The sequence below is a fragment of the Trichomycterus rosablanca genome, chromosome 15 (genome assembly GCF_030014385.1).
Source record: "Trichomycterus rosablanca isolate fTriRos1 chromosome 15, fTriRos1.hap1, whole genome shotgun sequence".
NCBI lineage: Eukaryota > Metazoa > Chordata > Actinopteri > Siluriformes > Trichomycteridae > Trichomycterus > Trichomycterus rosablanca.
In genome coordinates this window covers 12,820,211-12,839,054 of record NC_086002.1, presented here as the reverse complement: position 1 = coordinate 12,839,054, position 18,844 = coordinate 12,820,211, and the positions used below count along the sequence as shown (strand labels likewise).

Sequence of the window (18,844 nt, the reverse complement as noted above, 5' to 3'; positions counted from 1 at the left end):
AGGAAGGAAGGTTGGATTGTCGTTGGTGTGTGTGAGCTGCTAATGTGTTTATTCGGACATTTTTAAATGTAAATTATTAATGTATATTGCTAATAATAATAATAAGTAATTAAATTATCCGTACAGGCTGAGAATGAATGTGTATTTATTCATAGTTAACAGTAAACCGTGGTTGTTGTGTGTCTTGTGTTTGGTTTTAGATTCCCTCTGGACGGTGCATTTCCTCTGTAGAAGACTGTATTATAGATAATATAATGGGTGATGTAGCTGAGATCCTGATAACACCTGAAACTCCTGGAAGATCCACCATTCTCAACCCTTTTGAGAGTCCAACCGACTACCACCGCCTGCATGAGTCGCTTGTACCCAGTCCTTCTGTGTTTAAGTGCTCCAGAGCTTCCTCTGCTGTGAGTATCAGATATTAAATACATTACATTTACTCTTATCCAGAGTGACTTACAGAAATGCTTCCATAGTAAACATTACCTTACTCTAGTTTAAGTAAACAACAGTCCAAGAACACAAATCTGCTCAAACCTGTAAGAACCAAAGTTTTTTTTTTTTTTTTTAAAATAAATGAGTGTTAGAAAGTAAGTACAAGTCAGCTTAAGTGCTTAGTAAAAAGGTGATGAAGGTTTTTAATAGTTTTTTAAAGACAGCAAGAGACTCGGATGTTCAGACAGACAGAGGAAGTTCGTTCCACCACTTGGGTGCCAGTACAGAGAAAAGCCTTGATGCTTGTCTTCCTCTAGTCCTGGGCGAAGGATCAAGTCGAGCGAGACTAGTGGCTCGGAGGTTGCGTGGTACAGAGCGGGGTTTGATTAGACCACGAAGGTAGCTTGGGGCTGGACTATCTACCAACGAATGAAGTCAATCATTTACAGTCACATCAGTGTAAAATCTTAATGTCCCTGATAGTCAGGTCATGAATATGAAGGAAACAATGCCACTTCAATATACCAGTAAAAAGTGTAACTCTTCTGTTTGAATCAAACACAATTTGAACATTTTAGGCACTTAAACTCACACAAGCACCTAACGCACTTAGAGAACAGAGAAGAGCCTTGATGCTTGTCTTCCTCTAGTCCTGGGTGGTGGATCAAGTCGAGTGAGACTAGTGGCCCGGAGGTTGCGTGGTACAGAGCGGGGTTTGATTAGACCATAAAGGTAGCTTGGGGCTGGTCCATTTTTGGCTTTGTAGGCGAGCATCAGTGTTTTAAACTGAATGCTGGCAGCTACAGGAAGCCAGTCATTCATTCATTCATTCTTTCATTCTACACATTTAGCAGACGCCTTTATCCAAAGCGACTTACAGTAGTGTGACCGGATACAGTCTGAGCACTTGAGGGTTAAGGGCCTTGCTCAAGGACCCAACAGTCACAACCTGGCAGTGGTGGGGCTTGAACCAGCGACCTTCTGATTACTAGTCCAGTACCTTAACCACTAGGCTACAACTGCAAGTGAAGAGAACGCAGCAGTGGGGTGATGTGGCAGCGTTTAGGTTGGTTAAAAACCAGGTGAGCAGCTGCATTTTGAGACATGGGAGCACCTGCCAGGAGGGAGTTGCAGTAGTCCAGCCGTGAGATTACAAGTGACTGGACCAGAATCTGGGTAGCTTCTATGGAGAGAAATGGTCGAATCTTAAATAAATACTTTAGTGTGTTATAGAAACTGATCAAAATTCTGTCTTTCAGACTCCAGCAAAGTTCAAATGGTCGATTGATGAAATGGCAAGCCTCCTCCCGGTGCACATAGACCCAGAGGATATTCACCGTCAGGCATTATACTTGAGCCAAAGCAGGTAAGACTTGCTAGCCTGATAAAGTGGAATCAGTAGTAACAATACTTGTCACAGCTAATAACTTCATTGAAATATGTTGGTGATTTTTGTTTCCTGTTCATTTACAGAACAGACGCTGAAATTGAGCATAAGCGTCAGAAAGCGATTGACCAGGTAAAATTTTTCTGTCTTGTTTATTTTGTACAAATTGCTTTAGGAACAGGTACTTTAAAATGAATAATCTGCTAGGTCAAACTAGTTTAGTAAAAATTTTTTTATCTTATTAAACCAAATTAGAAAAACGCAGTGCTCAGGTAGCTTACACCTGGTGCCAAACCAGACAAACTTTTTTAACACACTATCACTTAGTAAGAAGAGAAGAAGCTCCATTATGCCACTTGCCAAGTATCTGTTTCTATTAGCCATATTTTAACTGACTGTTCCAAGTATTTACAGGAGCAGCAAAGACTTGCTTTATCCTAGACAATAAAATAATTTTTCAAAAAGTAAAAGCTGGAACAGTACTCAGCATACAATGAATGATATATATGTATATATATATATACAGTGTATCACAAAAGTGAGTACACCCCTCACATTTCTGCAAATATTTCGTTATATCTTTTCATGGGACAACACTATAGACATGAAACTTGGATATAACTTAGAGTAGTCAGTGTACAGCTTGTATAGCAGTGTAGATTTACTGTCTTCTGAAAATAACTCAACACACAGCCATTAATGTCTAAATAGCTGGCAACATAAGTGAGTACACCCCACAGTGAACATGTCCAAATTGTGCCCAAAGTGTCAATATTTTGTGTGACCACCATTATTATCCAGCACTGCCTTAACCCTCCTGGGCATGGAATTCACCAGAGCTGCACAGGTTGCTACTGGAATCCTCTTCCACTCCTCCATGATGACATCACGGAGCTGGTGGATGCTAGACACCTTGAACTCCTCCACCTTCCACTTGAGGATGCGCCACAGGTGCTCAATTGGGTTTAGTCCATCACCTTTACCTTCAGCTTCCTCAGCAAGGCAGTTGTCATCTTGGAGGTTGTGTTTGGGGTCGTTATCCTGTTGGAAAAGGGAGGGAATCATGCTCTGTTTCAGAATGTCACAGTACATGTTGGAATTCATGTTTCCCTCAATGAACTGCAGCTCCCCAGTGCCAGCAACACTCATGCAGCCCAAGACCATGATGCTACCACCACCATGCTTAACTGTAGGCAAGATACAGTTGTCTTGGTACTTCTCACCAGGGCGCCGCCACACATGCTGGACACCATCTGAGCCAAACAAGTTTATCTTGGTCTCGTCAGACCACAGGGCATTCTAGTAATCCATGTTCTTGGACTGCTTGTCTTCAGCAAACTGTTTGCGGGCTTTCTTGTGCGTCAGCTTCCTTCTGGGATGACGACCATGCAGACCGAGTTGATGCAGTGTGCGGCGTATGGTCTGAGCACTGACAAGCTGACCTCCCACGTCTTTAACCTCTGCAGCAATGCTGGCAGCACTCATGTGTCTATTTTTTAAAGCCAACCTCTGGATATGACACCGAACACGTGGACTCAACTTCTTTGGTCGACCCTGGCGAAGCCTGTTCCGAGTGGAACCTGTCCTGGAAAACCGCTGTATGACCTTGGCCACCATGCTGTAGCTCAGTTTCAGGGTGTTAGCAATCTTCTTATAGCCCAGGCCATCTTTGTGGAGAGCAACAATTCTATTTCTCACATCCTCAGAGAGTTCTTTGCCATGAGGTGCCATGTTGAATATCCAGTGGCCAGTATGAGAGAATTGTACCCAAAACACCAAATTTAACAGCCCTGCTCCCCATTTACACCTGGGACCTTGACACATGACACCAGGGAGGGACAACGACACATTTGGGCACAATTTGGACATGTTCACTGTGGGGTATACTCACTTATGTTGCCAGCTATTTAGACATTAATGGCTGTGTGTTGAGTTATTTTCAGAAGACAGTAAATCTACACTGCTATACAAGTTGTACACTGACTACTCTAAGTTATATCCAAGTTTCATGTCTATAGTGTTGTCCCATGAAAAGATATAATGAAATATTTGCAGAAATGTGAGGGGTGTACTCACTTTTGTGATACACTGTATATATATATCTCAGTCATTCATTGTATGCTTTGAGTACTTTTCCAGCTTTTACTTTTTGAAAAATTATTTCCTGTAAATATGTGTGTATATACTGTATATATACAGTGTATCACAAAAGTGAGTACACCCCTCACATTTCTGCAGATATTTAAGTATATCTTTTCATGGGACAACACTGACAAAATGACACTTTGACACAATGAAAAGTAGTCTGTGTGCAGCTTATATAACAGTGTAAATTTATTCTTCCCTCAAAATAACTCAATATACAGCCATTAATGTCTAAACCACTGGCAATATATATACAGTATATATAATGTTCATAGAACATTGCAGAAATTGTTAAGATCATATTGAAAAACAAGACAAAAATTCTAAACCTATCACTGTTGAGTATATGTTTTTACTAACAAACTTTTACTTGCTGTTATTGCAAGCAATCTCACCAACACTTTATCATAAGATCAATGATGTCGTAATCTAAATTGATAAAAATCTGGAAGCTAAATAACATCAAACACAGCAGCAACATCTAGGTTATTAACTGTGTTTATGATTAAAAATTTAACTGTAATTGCAGCAGCCTTTTAGTAAACTATATAAAATGTTACAATATCAGTTGCTTTAGAAAATGGTAAATGGTAGCATCAGCTTTGCCCAGTATACAGTATATCTGCAGCATACAGTATAGCTACATTATATCTTGTTCTCTGATTACAATATTTTGTTATGTAGTTTTTTACTAAAGGTGCTATAGTTCCGTCACCATGGGGACCACCAGCGAGTAAACAATCGACTCAACTAAACTACAAAAAAAGTAAGTTGAGTCGCACAGTAAGATAAAAGTTCACAGTACATTTGACGTTGATTGTGTTCACACAACCTGATGTCTTTTCTGTAAAGCAGGATTTATGTAATTTATGTAGCTAGATAATGTAACCTGAGATCAACCTGAGATCTACCTAAATCCCTTGCCTTTTTTCTTTCTCTCTCCTTCTTATTCCAGTAACAATTAGTTAGATTGGTTTTATTAGTACGACTTGTAAAGAAATGTTTTGGCGGCACGGTGGCTCAGTGGGTAGCACTGTCGCCTCACAGCAAGATGGTCCTGGGTTTGATCCTCTAGGTGGGGCGATCCGGGTCCTTTCTGTGTGGAGTCTGCATGTTCTCCCCGTGTCTGTGTGGGTTTTGTGTATCGAGTAACTTTCGTTTCTGTCATGAATGTAACCAAAGTGTAAAACATGACGTTAAAATCCTAATAAATAAATAAATGTTATTCCAGGTTCTTCACCACTTGCAATGGAGGTGCATCAATCAGCAAAGAAAATCAATGGTTTGTAAATCTCTTAACAGAATTGTAACATATTTGATTATTTTGAATTTGCCCTTAAATAATCTCTGGTTTTACCTTTGTGAATTTAAGCAGCCTGTCAGACAGTCCTATCCTTACCTGTGGATTTCGACATTGAAAAAGTATTAGGTAAAATAATTTGCGTGTTATGTTTCCTCTTGTGTGTTTTTAAACCAGTAGCAGTTTACCTATAATGCTTATGATTATTTGAGGAATGTATATGTACTGTATGTGATCAATCTTGGCAGGTGATTACTGCAGAACTGAAGATGTTTCAGAGCAGGTGCAGGAAACCCTTAGCTCATCCTCTCTGAGACGAAAACTGTTTTTGGATGGAAATGCCAGCGGCTCCGAGTCGTCTAGCCCCTCCAGCCCTGATAGAGATGCCAACACCAGCAACACAGAGATGATGTCTTCAGTCATTGTCTCACCCTTGAAGGTTGTCACCACAGCCACCACACCTTCCTCTGTGAGTAACCTGAAGGGAATTGGGGTACAGTGGGACACTTTCAGCTTTTAATGATCATGTGTGAATGTGAGTTGATTCTACAGTAATCTCATGTAAAAGTGGCAGTTGTAGCCTAGCGGTTAAGGTGCTGGTCTAGCAATCAAAAGGTCGCTGGTCCAAGCCCCACCACTGCCAGGGTGCCACTGTTGGGCCCTTCAGCAAGACCCTTAACCATCTGTTGCTTCGACAATATACTGTCACAGTACTGTCGCTTTGGATAAAAGTGTCTGGTAATAGAGATGTTCACAAGTCACAAAATACAAGTCCGAGTCAAGTCACGAGTCTTTACACTAGAGTCCGAGTCAAGTCACGAGTCTTTAAGCTAGAGTCCGAGTCAAGTCACGAGTCTTTAAGCTAGAGTCCGAGTCAAGTCACGAGTCTTTAAGCTAGAGTCCGAGTCAAGTCACGAGTCAAGTCACGAGTCTTTAGGCTAGAGTCCGAGTCAAGTCACGAGTCAATATAACATACACAAAACATATATTGAAAATGTAGCGTAGAAATAAACAAATAATACGTAAGTTAAGATAAAAAACAACAGATTAGCGACTGTATTTTGCCGTTATACTTAGTGCCTTTACTTTCCTAGTCATTGTGCAAATGAATGTAATTTCCGTAAGAAGAAGGTACCAGTTTAAAGCTTAAACTGATAAGTTTTGTTTTCATTGCAAAATAAACGTGCGATAAATCTCGACACAGCGGCCAAAATCCAAAACACAGTAAAGAAAAATCATAACCACTGCTTACCTAAGCTTATGTTCCTCCAGATGCTATTAAATTTATAACTGTGTGTCCCATTAGGAATATAATTCATTTTGTAAATGTGCTTATAATTAAAAACCTCCAAACTTTACCCGGTTGTGAAGTAAAACACGAACTCGTTAGAAAGCCAATCAAGCGTTTCATTGACAATCATCTGTGTGACACAAACTGAATAAATGCAAATAACAGCATTTCTTACTAAAAATTACAATCAGAAGGTCTGATTGGTTCAGAAAGCGGTCTTTCAACCATTAGCGCCAATTCTGTAGGCGCGTTCCATTCACCCCAGTTCCTGTGAAGTGCACTACGTAGGGTATTCCACCATTTTAAGTGAGATTCCAATCCGAAGGCAACGAAAATGTTTAAATGAAGTGAACTTGTCACACGTAACTAATGTTAACACATGCTGACGCTAGCGACTCTTGTTGTTTACAAGTCATTTTTTTTGCGAGTCATGAGTCGAGTCCGAGTCATTTGAAACGAGTCTGAGTCGAGTCTGAAGTCGCTGTGTGAGTCCCCATCTCTGTCTGGTAAATGCCGTAAATGGAAAAGTGGATTAATGCTACTTTAAGTCCTTGGCTGTCAGGCCTATTTTTGTACATTTTCTGTCTGAAGGACATACCTAGTTTTAAAGGCTTTTTATTCAGAAATTGTACAAGACAAAATGTATAGTTTAATGTTGTATAAAACCCATAAGTATCAGAAAAAAATGCTCATATTTTACCATGCTCAAATGATGATAAAACCCCCAAAAATGTAGGAGCTTTTTAAATTTTTTTTTTTTTATCTAAAGTTTTAGTGAATGTAAATAGAAATGCAGGATTGAAACTCCATTACCAACAATTTAATCCTGTGGCAAATGTTGTTTACAATCATCATATACCATATAGCTTCTAACTAATTCTGATCTGGAGTTATTGAAGTTGAAGTAAAAAGAGTCCATGTTGGTCTCCAAAGCTTTCCAACACAAAAAAACCAGATTATATTGCAGATAAAATATGTAAGATGAATTATTTGTTCATCATAGTGTCTTTATTCAAGACATTTGTGCCTTTTTGGCTCCAAAACTCTGTCCATACTGACTATGATGTATGCAATCATGATATCATGGGGTTGAATGGACTGTACTGACTTTCCAAGTTGTACTTTAGTTAAGAGGACTGGTTTTCTTTAGGGGTGTTTTAGTTGGGTGTCGAATATTTCAAATGTTAGCTTGAATAAAATGCATACTGATGATAGTCAGGGCTCCACTACCACCACCTGTTGCCACTGTTGGCCCTTCAGCAGAACAGTTAAGCCCTGATTTTTATCTTCTGTTAAATGCTTGAATAGAGTCAGGCTGCACACATGCACTCACAGCCAGATGCACTCTCAGCCTCTATGACTTTGTGTCACATGCACATGCACACTCCACTACAATGGCAGAAACACCCCGGTGACATATTACCATGTGTCTGTTTCTGCTTAACAAGCGGATCTTTAAGCAGTATGATCATTTAACACACCCATTTGATGTCTTTTTTTAATGCAGCTCAGGGGTAGCATATTTGCTGTGTCTGCTAAAAACTGACACATTATCTTCATTCATGCAGCCCAAAAGTTATCAAAACAACAGGATATCCTCATGGTTGTTTTAATATTCTAAATCTCTATATCATTACTGAATTCATGAATGTGCTGGTGGTGTATGTCAGGCAGCCAGACCCTTCTCAGTGGCTTAAATATATAAATGTTATTGTATTATCAAAATTAAAACATTACTTTACCAAAAATTAATGTAACTAAACTAAATGGCAAATAGATCATTTAGATTTCTCTCTTTTTTCAATGGTAAATATCATGTCTTATAAATAAATATAATATAACTATAATATAAATATTTACTATTTAATTATGTAATGTTCAAATGCTAAAATAAAGTGGTAGACTTTTGTTGATGTTAAATTAGTGCAAAATATGAAACTCTTTAAGGTTTTTAAGGACTACAATGCGATCAGAGCCATTGCTTCTTGTTTTGCCTTTGTACCATATTTCATATGCATAATCTTCCTTTCAAGTACAAAAATACTGGGAGATTGTTCTAATATACCACCAACTATGCTTTATTAGACAGTGGTAGTGTTTACTGACTTGTTAAGCATCTGTTAAACAGATGCTCTAGTAATAGATTGGTGGAGGCACAGAGTGGTATAACATGTCCTAAATGTTTCAAGCAGCCGTTTATTTTATATGACCAATGAGGAAAACATCATTCTGCCACCTAATACTATGTATGCACAAGAACAGTTTAAACCACCTTGCAGCTATAAAAATAGAAATGAAAATGTAAAATAGATTAAAATATAATAACAAGATAAAATAAGCAGACATAAACATAATACCCATTTTTGCTATTAAAGGACACGTGTTAAACATGGCGTTTAAACCCAAATAAAAAAAAAATGCTATGTATTAGGGCTTTGTGGTATGACGGTACATATGGTATACCGTCTTTGATTCCTCATACGGTATGGATTGTTTGTATACCGCCATACTGTAACATAGTTAATTTTAACAGCTGTAAGCTTCAAAAGGAAGCAGATCATATGATCTTGTTTGCGGCTAAAAGCATTATGGAGTGTCATGCAGATTAAGCAGTGTTAACGGATGAGAGAGGTTTCCTTACTATGGTGAAAAAAACAAACAAACAAAAAAAACAGATGGAGGATGAAGAGAGGGAGACCAAATATGCACCGGAAGAACCTGCCAAAGAAATGAGGCGTGTCAGCAGTTTAGAACAGACTAAAATACATATACTGTACGGTTTGCAAACAACGACATTACGTACGCAGTAACAATCCATATATGCAAGGACATGATTCCTCTATAGGCAGTTGAGGAAGAAGCTTTCAGAGCAATAATTAAAATACTGGATTCTAGGTAAGCAAACTGTAATCGAAGATATTTAAAGTCGTCCACTTTTCAAACATCGTTTTATTTGTTACAGGGAGATCTAAGGGAAATTGTACAATACTTAAATATTAAATAAACAATAAACATTGTATATATTGCAACTGTTTCATGTGTACTGATTCCATTATATATTGTGTCATTTTGTGGGGCCAAGCAAAGCTTATAGTACTCAAAACCTTCACTATATACATGCTGAAATTAAAATGGTTTATATTCTATGTAATTATGACAGTACAGTAGAATAAGCCACAGGCATATAAACAGTCCCAGTCATACAACAAAAAACATACCGTGATATGCATTGAAACCGTCACATTGCCCAACCCTACTACTACTATGTATGGTACTTATATGTTATAATAGTGATTTAACCTTGATACAATCTGATCAGCACAAATGTGTTACATTTGTTTCTCTTTTTCTGTTTTGCAGGGTCAGTTCTCTTCCAGCCCTATCCAGGGTCGTGGTCGTGCTTACAGCCTGGGCAGTGTTACCAGTCCCATGTTTCCAGAAAAGTCGTCCCCTCTGTTTAAATCTCCCACCGTGTCCCCTATTATTCACGTTACACCAATATCAGGTACAGATACTAATAATCTCTCACACTGCAGATTATTTGATTAAATCAGTATTTCATTTAGTGTGTATGTATGTGTGTGTGTGTGTGTGTGTATGTATATATAATATATATATATATATATATATATATATATATAATGTATATAATATGTGTGTGTGTGTGTGTGTATGCATATACGTATATATATATATATATATATATATATATATATATATATATATATATATATATATATATATATATGTATATATGTATATATATATACAGTGTATCACAAAAGTGAGTACACCCCTCACATTTCTGCAGATATTTAAGTATATCTTTTCATGGGACAACACTGACAAAATGACACTTTGACACAATGAAAAGTAGTCTGTGTGCAGCTTATATAACAGTGTAAATTTATTCTTCCCTCAAAATAACTCAATATACAGCCATTAATGTCTAAACCACCGGCAACAAAAGTGAGTACACCCCTAAGAGACTACACCCCTAAATGTCCAAATTGAGCACTGCTTGTCATTTTCCCTCCAAAATGTCATGTGATTTGTTAGTGTTACTAGGTCTCAGGTGTGCATAGGGAGCAGGTGTGTTCAATTTAGTAGTACAGCTCTCACACTCTCTCATACTGGTCACTGAAAGTTCCAACATGGCACCTCATGGCAAAGAACTCTCTGAGGATCTTAAAAGACGAATTGTTGCGCTACATGAAGATGGCCAAGGCTACAATAAGATTGCCAACACCCTGAAACTGAGCTGCAGCACAGTGGCCAAGATCATCCAGCGTTTTTAAAGAGCAGGGTCCACTCAGAACAGACCTCGCATTGGTCATCCAAAGAAGCTGAGTGCACGTGCTCAGCGTCACATCCAACTGCTGTCTTTGAAAGATAGGCGCAGGAGTGCTGTCAGCATTGCTGCAGAGATTTAAAAGGTGGGGGGTCAGCCTGTCAGTGCTCAGACCATACGCCGCACACTACATCAAATTGGTCTGCATGGCTGTCACCCCAGAAGGAAGCTTCTTCTGAAGTCTCTACACAAGAAAGCCCGCAAACAGTTTGCTGAAGACATGTCAACAAAGGACATGGATTACTGGAACCATGTCCTATGGTCTGATGAGACCAAGATTAATTTGTTTGGTTCAGATGGTCTCAAGCATGTGTGGCGGCAATCAGGTGAGGAGTACAAAGATAAGTGTGTCATGCCTACAGTCAAGCATGGTGGTGGGAATGCCATGGTCTGGGGCTGCATGGGTGCAGCAGGTGTTGGGGAGTTACATTTCATTGAGGGACACATGAACTCCAATATGTACTGTGAAATACTGAAGCAGAGCATGATCCCCTCCCTCCGGAAACTGGGTCGCAGGGCAGTGTTCCAGCATGATAATGACCCCAAACACACCTCTAAGACGACCACTGCTTTATTGAAGAGGCTGAGGGTAAAGGTGATGGACTGGCCAAGCATGTCTCCAGACCTAAACCCAATAGAACATCTTTGGGGCATCCTTAAGCGGAAGGTGGAGGAGCGCAAAGTCTCGAATATCAACCAGCTCCGTGATGTCGTCATGGAGGAGTGGAAAAGCATTCCAGTGGCAACCTGTGAAGCTCTGGTAAACTCCATGCCCAGGAGAGTTAAGGCAGTTCTGGGAAATAATGGTGGCCACACAAAATATTGACACTTCAGGAACTTTCACTAAGGGGTGTACTCACTTTTGTTGCAGGTGGTTTAGACATTAATGGCTGTATATTGAGTTATTTTGAGGGAAGAATAAATTTACACTGATATATAAGCTGCACACAGACTACTTTTCATTGTGTCAAAGTGTCATTTTGTCAGTGTTGTCCCATGAAAAGATATACTTAAATATCTGCAGAAATGTGAGGGGTGTACTCACTTCTGTGATACACTATATATATATATATATATATATATATATATATGTATATATATATATAATATGTATGTGTGTATGCATATATATGTGTGTGCATATATATATATATATATATATATATATATATATATAATATATATATATATATATATACATACATACACACATATAATATGTATGTATGTGTGTGTATGCATATATATATATATACACACACATATATATACATATACACACACACGCATATATGTATATAATATTATATAATATTACAAAATATGTTTTTCTTTTTTAGGTGAGAGAAAGAGGTTATCATTTCTATCTCCCGATGGTCTTCCTTCTTGCAGCCAGAACAGGGCTGTGAACCTGTGTAGTGGGAGTCCATTCGTAGAGGGCTGCTCTCCCATCAGGAGCTGTTCTCCTCATCATCCTCACCACAGCAGTAGAGTCTCCTCTGTCCTGCACCCACACCTCCAGGACACAGAGGACGTGTACCTCTGCAAGTCTTTACCTACCATGGAGCTGGACTTTTGCTCACCGGCTGCTTGTGCACCCAAAGATACCACCCGGTCTAGTCACATAGAGAGCCCGGCTTCCCTGCCCGACTCTGAGCAGATGGAGCACAGCAAGCCTAGGGAGGACGAGCTGGGGGGACGATTTGAGAAAGTACAAGAAGAAGAGGAGGAGGAGGTGGTAGTGGCGAGCGGAGAGGAATTCTGTCGGCTAAGCAGCTTTCGGATGGGCAGCTTGTCCAACGCAGAGAGCACACACATGTTCGTGTCACTGCTGGCTGAAGGAAGCATAGCTCCATATGATGTAAGCATGCAGGTCTGTATGCACATTCCAAACTCAAAATACCATTAGTACATGGGCCATTCCACCTAATGGGTGCCATTTGTGTTTAGTTACTCGATGAAATTAAACTCCGATCAGCCATAACATTAAAACCACTTCCTTGTTTCTACACTCACTGCACTTTGTAGTTCTACAATTACTGACTGTAGTCCATCTGTTTCTCTACATACTTTTAGCCTGCTTTCACCCTGTTCTTCAATGGTCAGGACCCCCACAAGACCACCACAGAGCAGGTATTATTTGGGTGGTGGATCATTCTCAGAGTCAGCACTGCAGTGACACTGACATGGTGGTGGTGTGTTAGTGTGTGTTTTGCTGGTATGAGTGGATCAAACACAGCAGTGCTGCTGGAGTTTTTAAATACTGTGTCCACTCACTGTCCACTCTATTAGACACTCCTACCTAGTTGGTCCACCTTGAAGATGTAAAGTCAGACGAGCGCTCATCTATTGCTGCTGTTTGAGTTGGTCATCTTCTAGACCGTAATCAGTGGTCACAGGACGCTGCCCGTGGGGGTGGGGGGGTTTGGCTAGATATTTTTGGTTGGTGGACTATTCTCAGTCCAGCAGTGACAGTGAGTGACAGAGGTGTTTAAAAACTCCATCATTGCTGTGTCTTATCCACTCATACCAGCACAACACACACTAACACACCACCACCATGTCAGTGTCACTGCAGTTCTGAGAATGACCCACCACCTTAATAATACCTGCTCTGTAGTGGTCCTGGGAGAGTACTGACCATTGAAGAACAGCGTGAAAGGGGGCAAACAAAGCATGCAGAGAAATAGATGGACTACAGTCAGTAATTGTAGAACTACAAAGTGCTTCTATATGATAAGTGGAGCTGATAATGGACAATGTGTGTAGAAACAAGGAGGCGGTTTTAATGTTATGGCTGATTGGAGTATGTTTTTATTTAATTGAGAACTTAATTGAGTTAATACTGTTTTAATTTCTCTTGTGTTGTGTCCAGGTGGACAGCGGTTATAACACGTACTCCACATGCACCGCCAGCATAATGGACACAGTCAGTTCCGACAGCCAAGGCAAAGAGATACAGGACATGCACACGGTCGAGGACAGACTCACTTATGTTAAACACACTAAGTCTAAGGTAATTTATGCTCATACTTTTGGCAATGTAGTGCATGTTAAACAATGTGCACAGACATACATTGTTAACATAGCTTAAGTAATACAAGGGTTCTTCAAAAAGTTTCTGCACTTTTTTTATTTTTTTTTTATTTTTTAAACTTTGCTACTAAACAAATAGGTTAAATAGGCAGCGGTAAAACATGCTAGCACACCAGAGCTGACATTTCAAACTCGTCAGTTGGGCTAGGCGGCTATATGAACAACGATTGTTCATACAGGGTGGGAAGCCAGATAGGGACCTCATAGCTGATGTAATTACAACCTCTGCTGGCTGGTTGATGGCACCTGCACAGAGTCGAGGGATAATACATTGATCAAGGTGTGGCTCTCTGTACACAAAGCTGATCCACATATGAGCTCACCTCGTGCAGTAGCCGACTGCATCTTTTCACCTGCACATGTGTTGGAGGGGGCCGTGTGACAATCTCACTCTCCTCAATCAGAAGTGGGGATCAGCATCAGTAGAGAGGAAGCATAATGCAATCGGGTAATTGGATACGACGAGAAAAAAACTAAACAAATGGCATCACTTTTCTACACAGTGACCTTCCGATGCATTTTTCCCAACTTTTTATGGGATGGGGGGCCCTACACGACATGATCTCAACCCCCCACCGCACTCTCCCACCGCACTGCCCCCCCATTGGCTGCACTAGCCAGGTTGTTATTATTCTATTACAATATTGTAGCGCCGATATGTGAATGACATTAAGCTAATCCAGAATCAGAATGCAGCACCTGGGTTATACATGTGCGTTCGGTCGTTCTACAGTCAGTTAGTTTTGTGTGTGTGTGTGTGTGTGTGTGTGTAAAATATGAAATACAGCCGATACACACATATACATATGTGTGTATATATACAGTATATACACATACATATACTGTATACAGTGTATCACAAAAGTGAGTACACCCCTCACATTTCTGCAAATATTTTATTATATCTTTTCATGGGACAACACTATAGAAATAAAACTTGGATATAACTTAGAGTAGTCAGTGTACAACTTGTATAGCAGTGTAGATTTACTGTCTTCTGAAAATAACTCAACACACAGCCATTAATGTCTAAATAGCTGGCAACATAAGTGAGTACACCCCACAGTGAACATGTCCAAATTGTGCCCAAAGTGTCAATATTTTGTGTGACCACCATTATTATCCAGCACTGCCTTAACCCTCCTGGGCATGGAATTCACCAGAGCTGCACAGGTTGCTACTGGAATCCTCTTCCACTCCTCCATGATGACATCACGGAGCTGGTGGATGTTAGACACCTTGAACTCCTCCACCTTCCACTTGAGGATGCGCCACAGGTGCTCAATTGGGTTTAGTCCATCAGGGAGGGGATCATGCTCTGTTTCAGAATGTCACAGTACATGTTGGAATTCATGTTTCCCTCAATGAACTGCAGCTCCCCAGTGCCAGCAACACTCATGCAGCCCAAGACCATGATGCTACCACCACCATGCTTGACTGTAGGCAAGATACAGTTGTCTTGGTACTTCTCACCAGGGTGCCGCCACACATGCTGGACACCATCTGAGCCAAACAAGTTTATCTTGGTCTCGTCAGACCACAGGGCATTCCAGTAATCCATGTTCTTGGACTGCTTGTTTTCAGCAAACTGTTTGCGGGCTTTCTTGTGCGTCAGCTTCCTTCTGGGATGACGACCATGCAGACCGAGTTGATGCAGTGTGCGGCGTATGGTCTGAGCACTGACAGGCTGACCTCCCACGTCTTCAACCTCTGCAGCAATGCTGGCAGCACTCCTGTGTCCATTTTTTAAAGCCAACCTCTGGATATGACGCCGAACACGTGGACTCAACTTCTTTGGTCGACCCTGGCGAAGCCTGTTCCGAGTGGAACCTGTCCTGGAAAACCGCTGTATGACCTTGGCCACCATGCTGTAACTCAGTTTCAGGGTGTTAGCAATCTTCTTATAGCCCAGGCCATGATACACCGTATATACAGTGTATCACAAAAGTGAGTACACCCCTCACATTTCTGCAAATATTTCATTATATCTTTTCATGGGACAACACTATAGACATGAAACTTGGATATAACTTAGAGTAGTCAGTGTACAACTTGTATAGCAGTGTAGATTTACTGTCTTCTGAAAATAACTCAACACACAGCCATTAATGTCTAAATAGCTGGCAACATAAGTGAGTACACCCCACAGTGAACATGTCCAAATTGTGCCCAAATGTGTCGTTGTCCCTCCCTGGTGTCATGTGTCAAGGTCCCAGGTGTAAATGGGGAGCAGGGCTGTTAAATTTGGTGTTTTGGGTACAATTCTCTCATACTGGCCACTGGATATTCAACATGGCACCTCATGGCAAAGAACTCTCTGAGGATGTGAGAAATAGAATTGTTGCTCTCCACAAAGATGGCCTGGGCTATAAGAAGATTGCTAACACCCTGAAACTGAGTTACAGCATGGTGGCCAAGGTCATACAGCGGTTTTCCAGGACAGGTTCCACTCGGAACAGGCTTCGCCAGGGTCGACCAAAGAAGTTGAGTCCACGTGTTCGGCGTCATATCCAGAGGTTGGCTTTAAAAAATAGACACATGAGTGCTGCCAGCATTGCTGCAGAGGTTGAAGACGTGGGAGGTCAGCCTGTCAGTGCTCAGACCATACGCCGCACACTGCATCAACTCGGTCTGCATGGTCGTCATCCCAGAAGGAAGCTGGCGCACAAGAAAGCCAGCAAACAGTTTGCTGAAGACAAGCAGTCCAAGAACATGGATTACTGGAATGCCCTGTGGTCTGACGAGACCAAGATAAAGTTGTTTGGCTCAGATGGTGTCCAGCATGTGTGGCGGCGCCCTGGTGAGAAGTACCAAGACAACTGTATCTTGCCTACAGTCAAGCATGGTGGTGGTAGCATCATGGTCTTGGGCTGCAGTTTGTTGAGGGAAACATGAATTCCAACATGTACTGTGACATTCTGAAACAGAGCATGATCCCCTCCCTTCGAAAACTGGGCCTCATGGCAGTTTTCCAACAGGATAACGACCCCAAACACAACCTCCAAGATGACAACTGCCTTGCTGAGGAAGCTGAAGGTAAAGGTGATGGACTAAACCCAATTGAGCACCTGTGGCGCATCCTCAAGTGGAAGGTGGAGGAGTTCAAGGTGTCTAACATCCACCAGCTCCGTGATGTCATCATGGAGGAGGGGAAGAGGATTCCAGTAGCAACCTGTGCAGCTCTGGTGAATTCCATGCCCAGGAGGGTTAAGGCAGTGCTACATAATCATGGTGGTCAAACAAAATATTGACACTTTGGGCACAATTTGGACATGTTCACTGTGGGGTGTACTCACTTATGTTGCCAGCTATTTAGACATTAATGGCTGTGTGTTGAGTTATTTTCAGAAGACAGTAAATCTACACTGCTATACAAGTTGTACACTGACTACTCTAAGTTATATCCAAGTTTTATTTCTATAGTGTTGTCCCATGAAAAGATATAATAAAATATTTGCAGAAATGTGAGGGGTGTACTCACTTTTGTGATACACTGTATATGTACATATATACACACACACATATACATATATAATATGAAATACAGCAGATACAACACTTTAGACTGCCTAGCTCCAGCATGCATATATATATATATATATATATATATATAAAAAAATTTTTTGCACTGGGACCCATGAGCTCCTAGTTACGTCACTTTACGTTTCCAACCAAAAATAGAAAAGTGCGGAAACTTTTTGAAGATACCTTGTAAATTCTGTCTGTTTTTTGACTTAACATGTTAATTTAGACAGTTCTGTTCTTTCTTTCTGAACAGTAATGCCACAGAGTATGAGGGACTTATGAGAAGAAGAAATGTTTACAGTGTTCTTATACATGAGCCATGCTGTTACAGTAAAACCTGAATGCTGAAGTCAGCATTGCTTGCACAGGTGCCTTATATTTTATATCACAAAACAAAGCAACATATTGACATTGAACTTCTTTACCTCATCGATCTACAGAAACTGGGAAACTTGATTCAAAGTGTGATATAATGCTTATTCTTATTTAAGTATTTTAATCTTAATAACTGAATATGATTTTGTGTATTAGCATTAATTATTTTGGTTCAAATCAGGTTGTTTTTCTTGTTTTTGTTTCGCTACTATTGTACATGAATTTATTCTCTTGGTTATTTAAGAATTTTTAATCGAACCACCAAAGTGCATATGATGACTTGCATGTGTAATCTTGCTTTGTGCTGTATTAAATGAATAGCTTGTACTTTTCATAGCTGAGTCAAACGTTTTCCGTTACCTCAAATGTGGTTGGTGTCTGAAGATGACCTCCTTACTGTTTTACTGGAGCTGTAAGTCTATTGTGGCTAACAAGTGATTCAAATCTACAGCCATCAGTTTTACTTTGTCAGAAGGTTTGCGTTCCATCATTACAAGAAATGTAATTCATTAGAATTTATTTACTATCCGGGTTTCACTACTCACTGTTCTGTTAGTATCACGGGGCACAAAATTGGTTTATTAGTTTATGTTGATAAATAATAATTTGAGAAACACAAGTTCAAAGTTTGCACAATCCTTTCTGAAAGTAAAACACCACAGACTTTGGTAAATGCTGCTCAGATGGCGCAGCTTTAAAACATGCTAGCACACCAGAGCTGGAATTTCGAATACATCGTATCGAATCTTGGCTCTGCCATACGGCTGGGCTGGGAGGCTACATGAACAACGATTGGCTGTTGTTCAGGGTGGGATATGCCGGACCAAAATCCTCATAACTGGTGCAACTACGCCCTCCGAGTTGTGAAATAATGCTGATCAGGGTGTGGCTCTCTGTGCACAAGGCTGATTCGCATATGATCTCACCCCGTGCAGGTGA

At 40.4% G+C, this 18,844-nt stretch overlaps 1 protein-coding gene across 1 annotated transcript; it reads left to right on the top strand.

Moving 5' to 3' along the window:
- The first annotated feature begins 254 nt into the window (after positions 1–254).
- bora (bora aurora kinase A activator) lies at positions 255–17,987 on the top strand. Its single transcript, XM_063010618.1, has 11 exons — positions 255–407; positions 1,695–1,801; positions 1,909–1,954; positions 4,652–4,733; positions 5,199–5,249; positions 5,340–5,396; positions 5,516–5,736; positions 9,919–10,063; positions 12,250–12,782; positions 13,785–13,925; positions 17,784–17,987. Exons 1-11 carry the CDS (start codon positions 255–257, stop codon positions 17,784–17,786), a joined length of 1,539 nt encoding a protein of 512 aa, XP_062866688.1. The 3' UTR covers positions 17,787–17,987.
- The last annotated feature ends 857 nt before the right edge of the window (positions 17,988–18,844 follow it).

What these genes read in the sequence shown, in the direction of transcription:
- bora (XM_063010618.1), top strand. Translation starts at nt 255, where the DNA reads ATGGGTGATGTAGCTGAGATCCTGATAACACCTGAAACTCCTGGAAGA. An exon ending in GCTCCAGAGCTTCCTCTGCT is followed by an intron (nt 408 to 1,694) that starts GTGAGTATCAGA and finishes TCTGTCTTTCAG; the next exon opens with ACTCCAGCAAAGTTCAAATG. An exon ending in CAGCCACCACACCTTCCTCT is followed by an intron (nt 5,737 to 9,918) that starts GTGAGTAACCTG and finishes TCTGTTTTGCAG; the next exon opens with GGTCAGTTCTCTTCCAGCCC.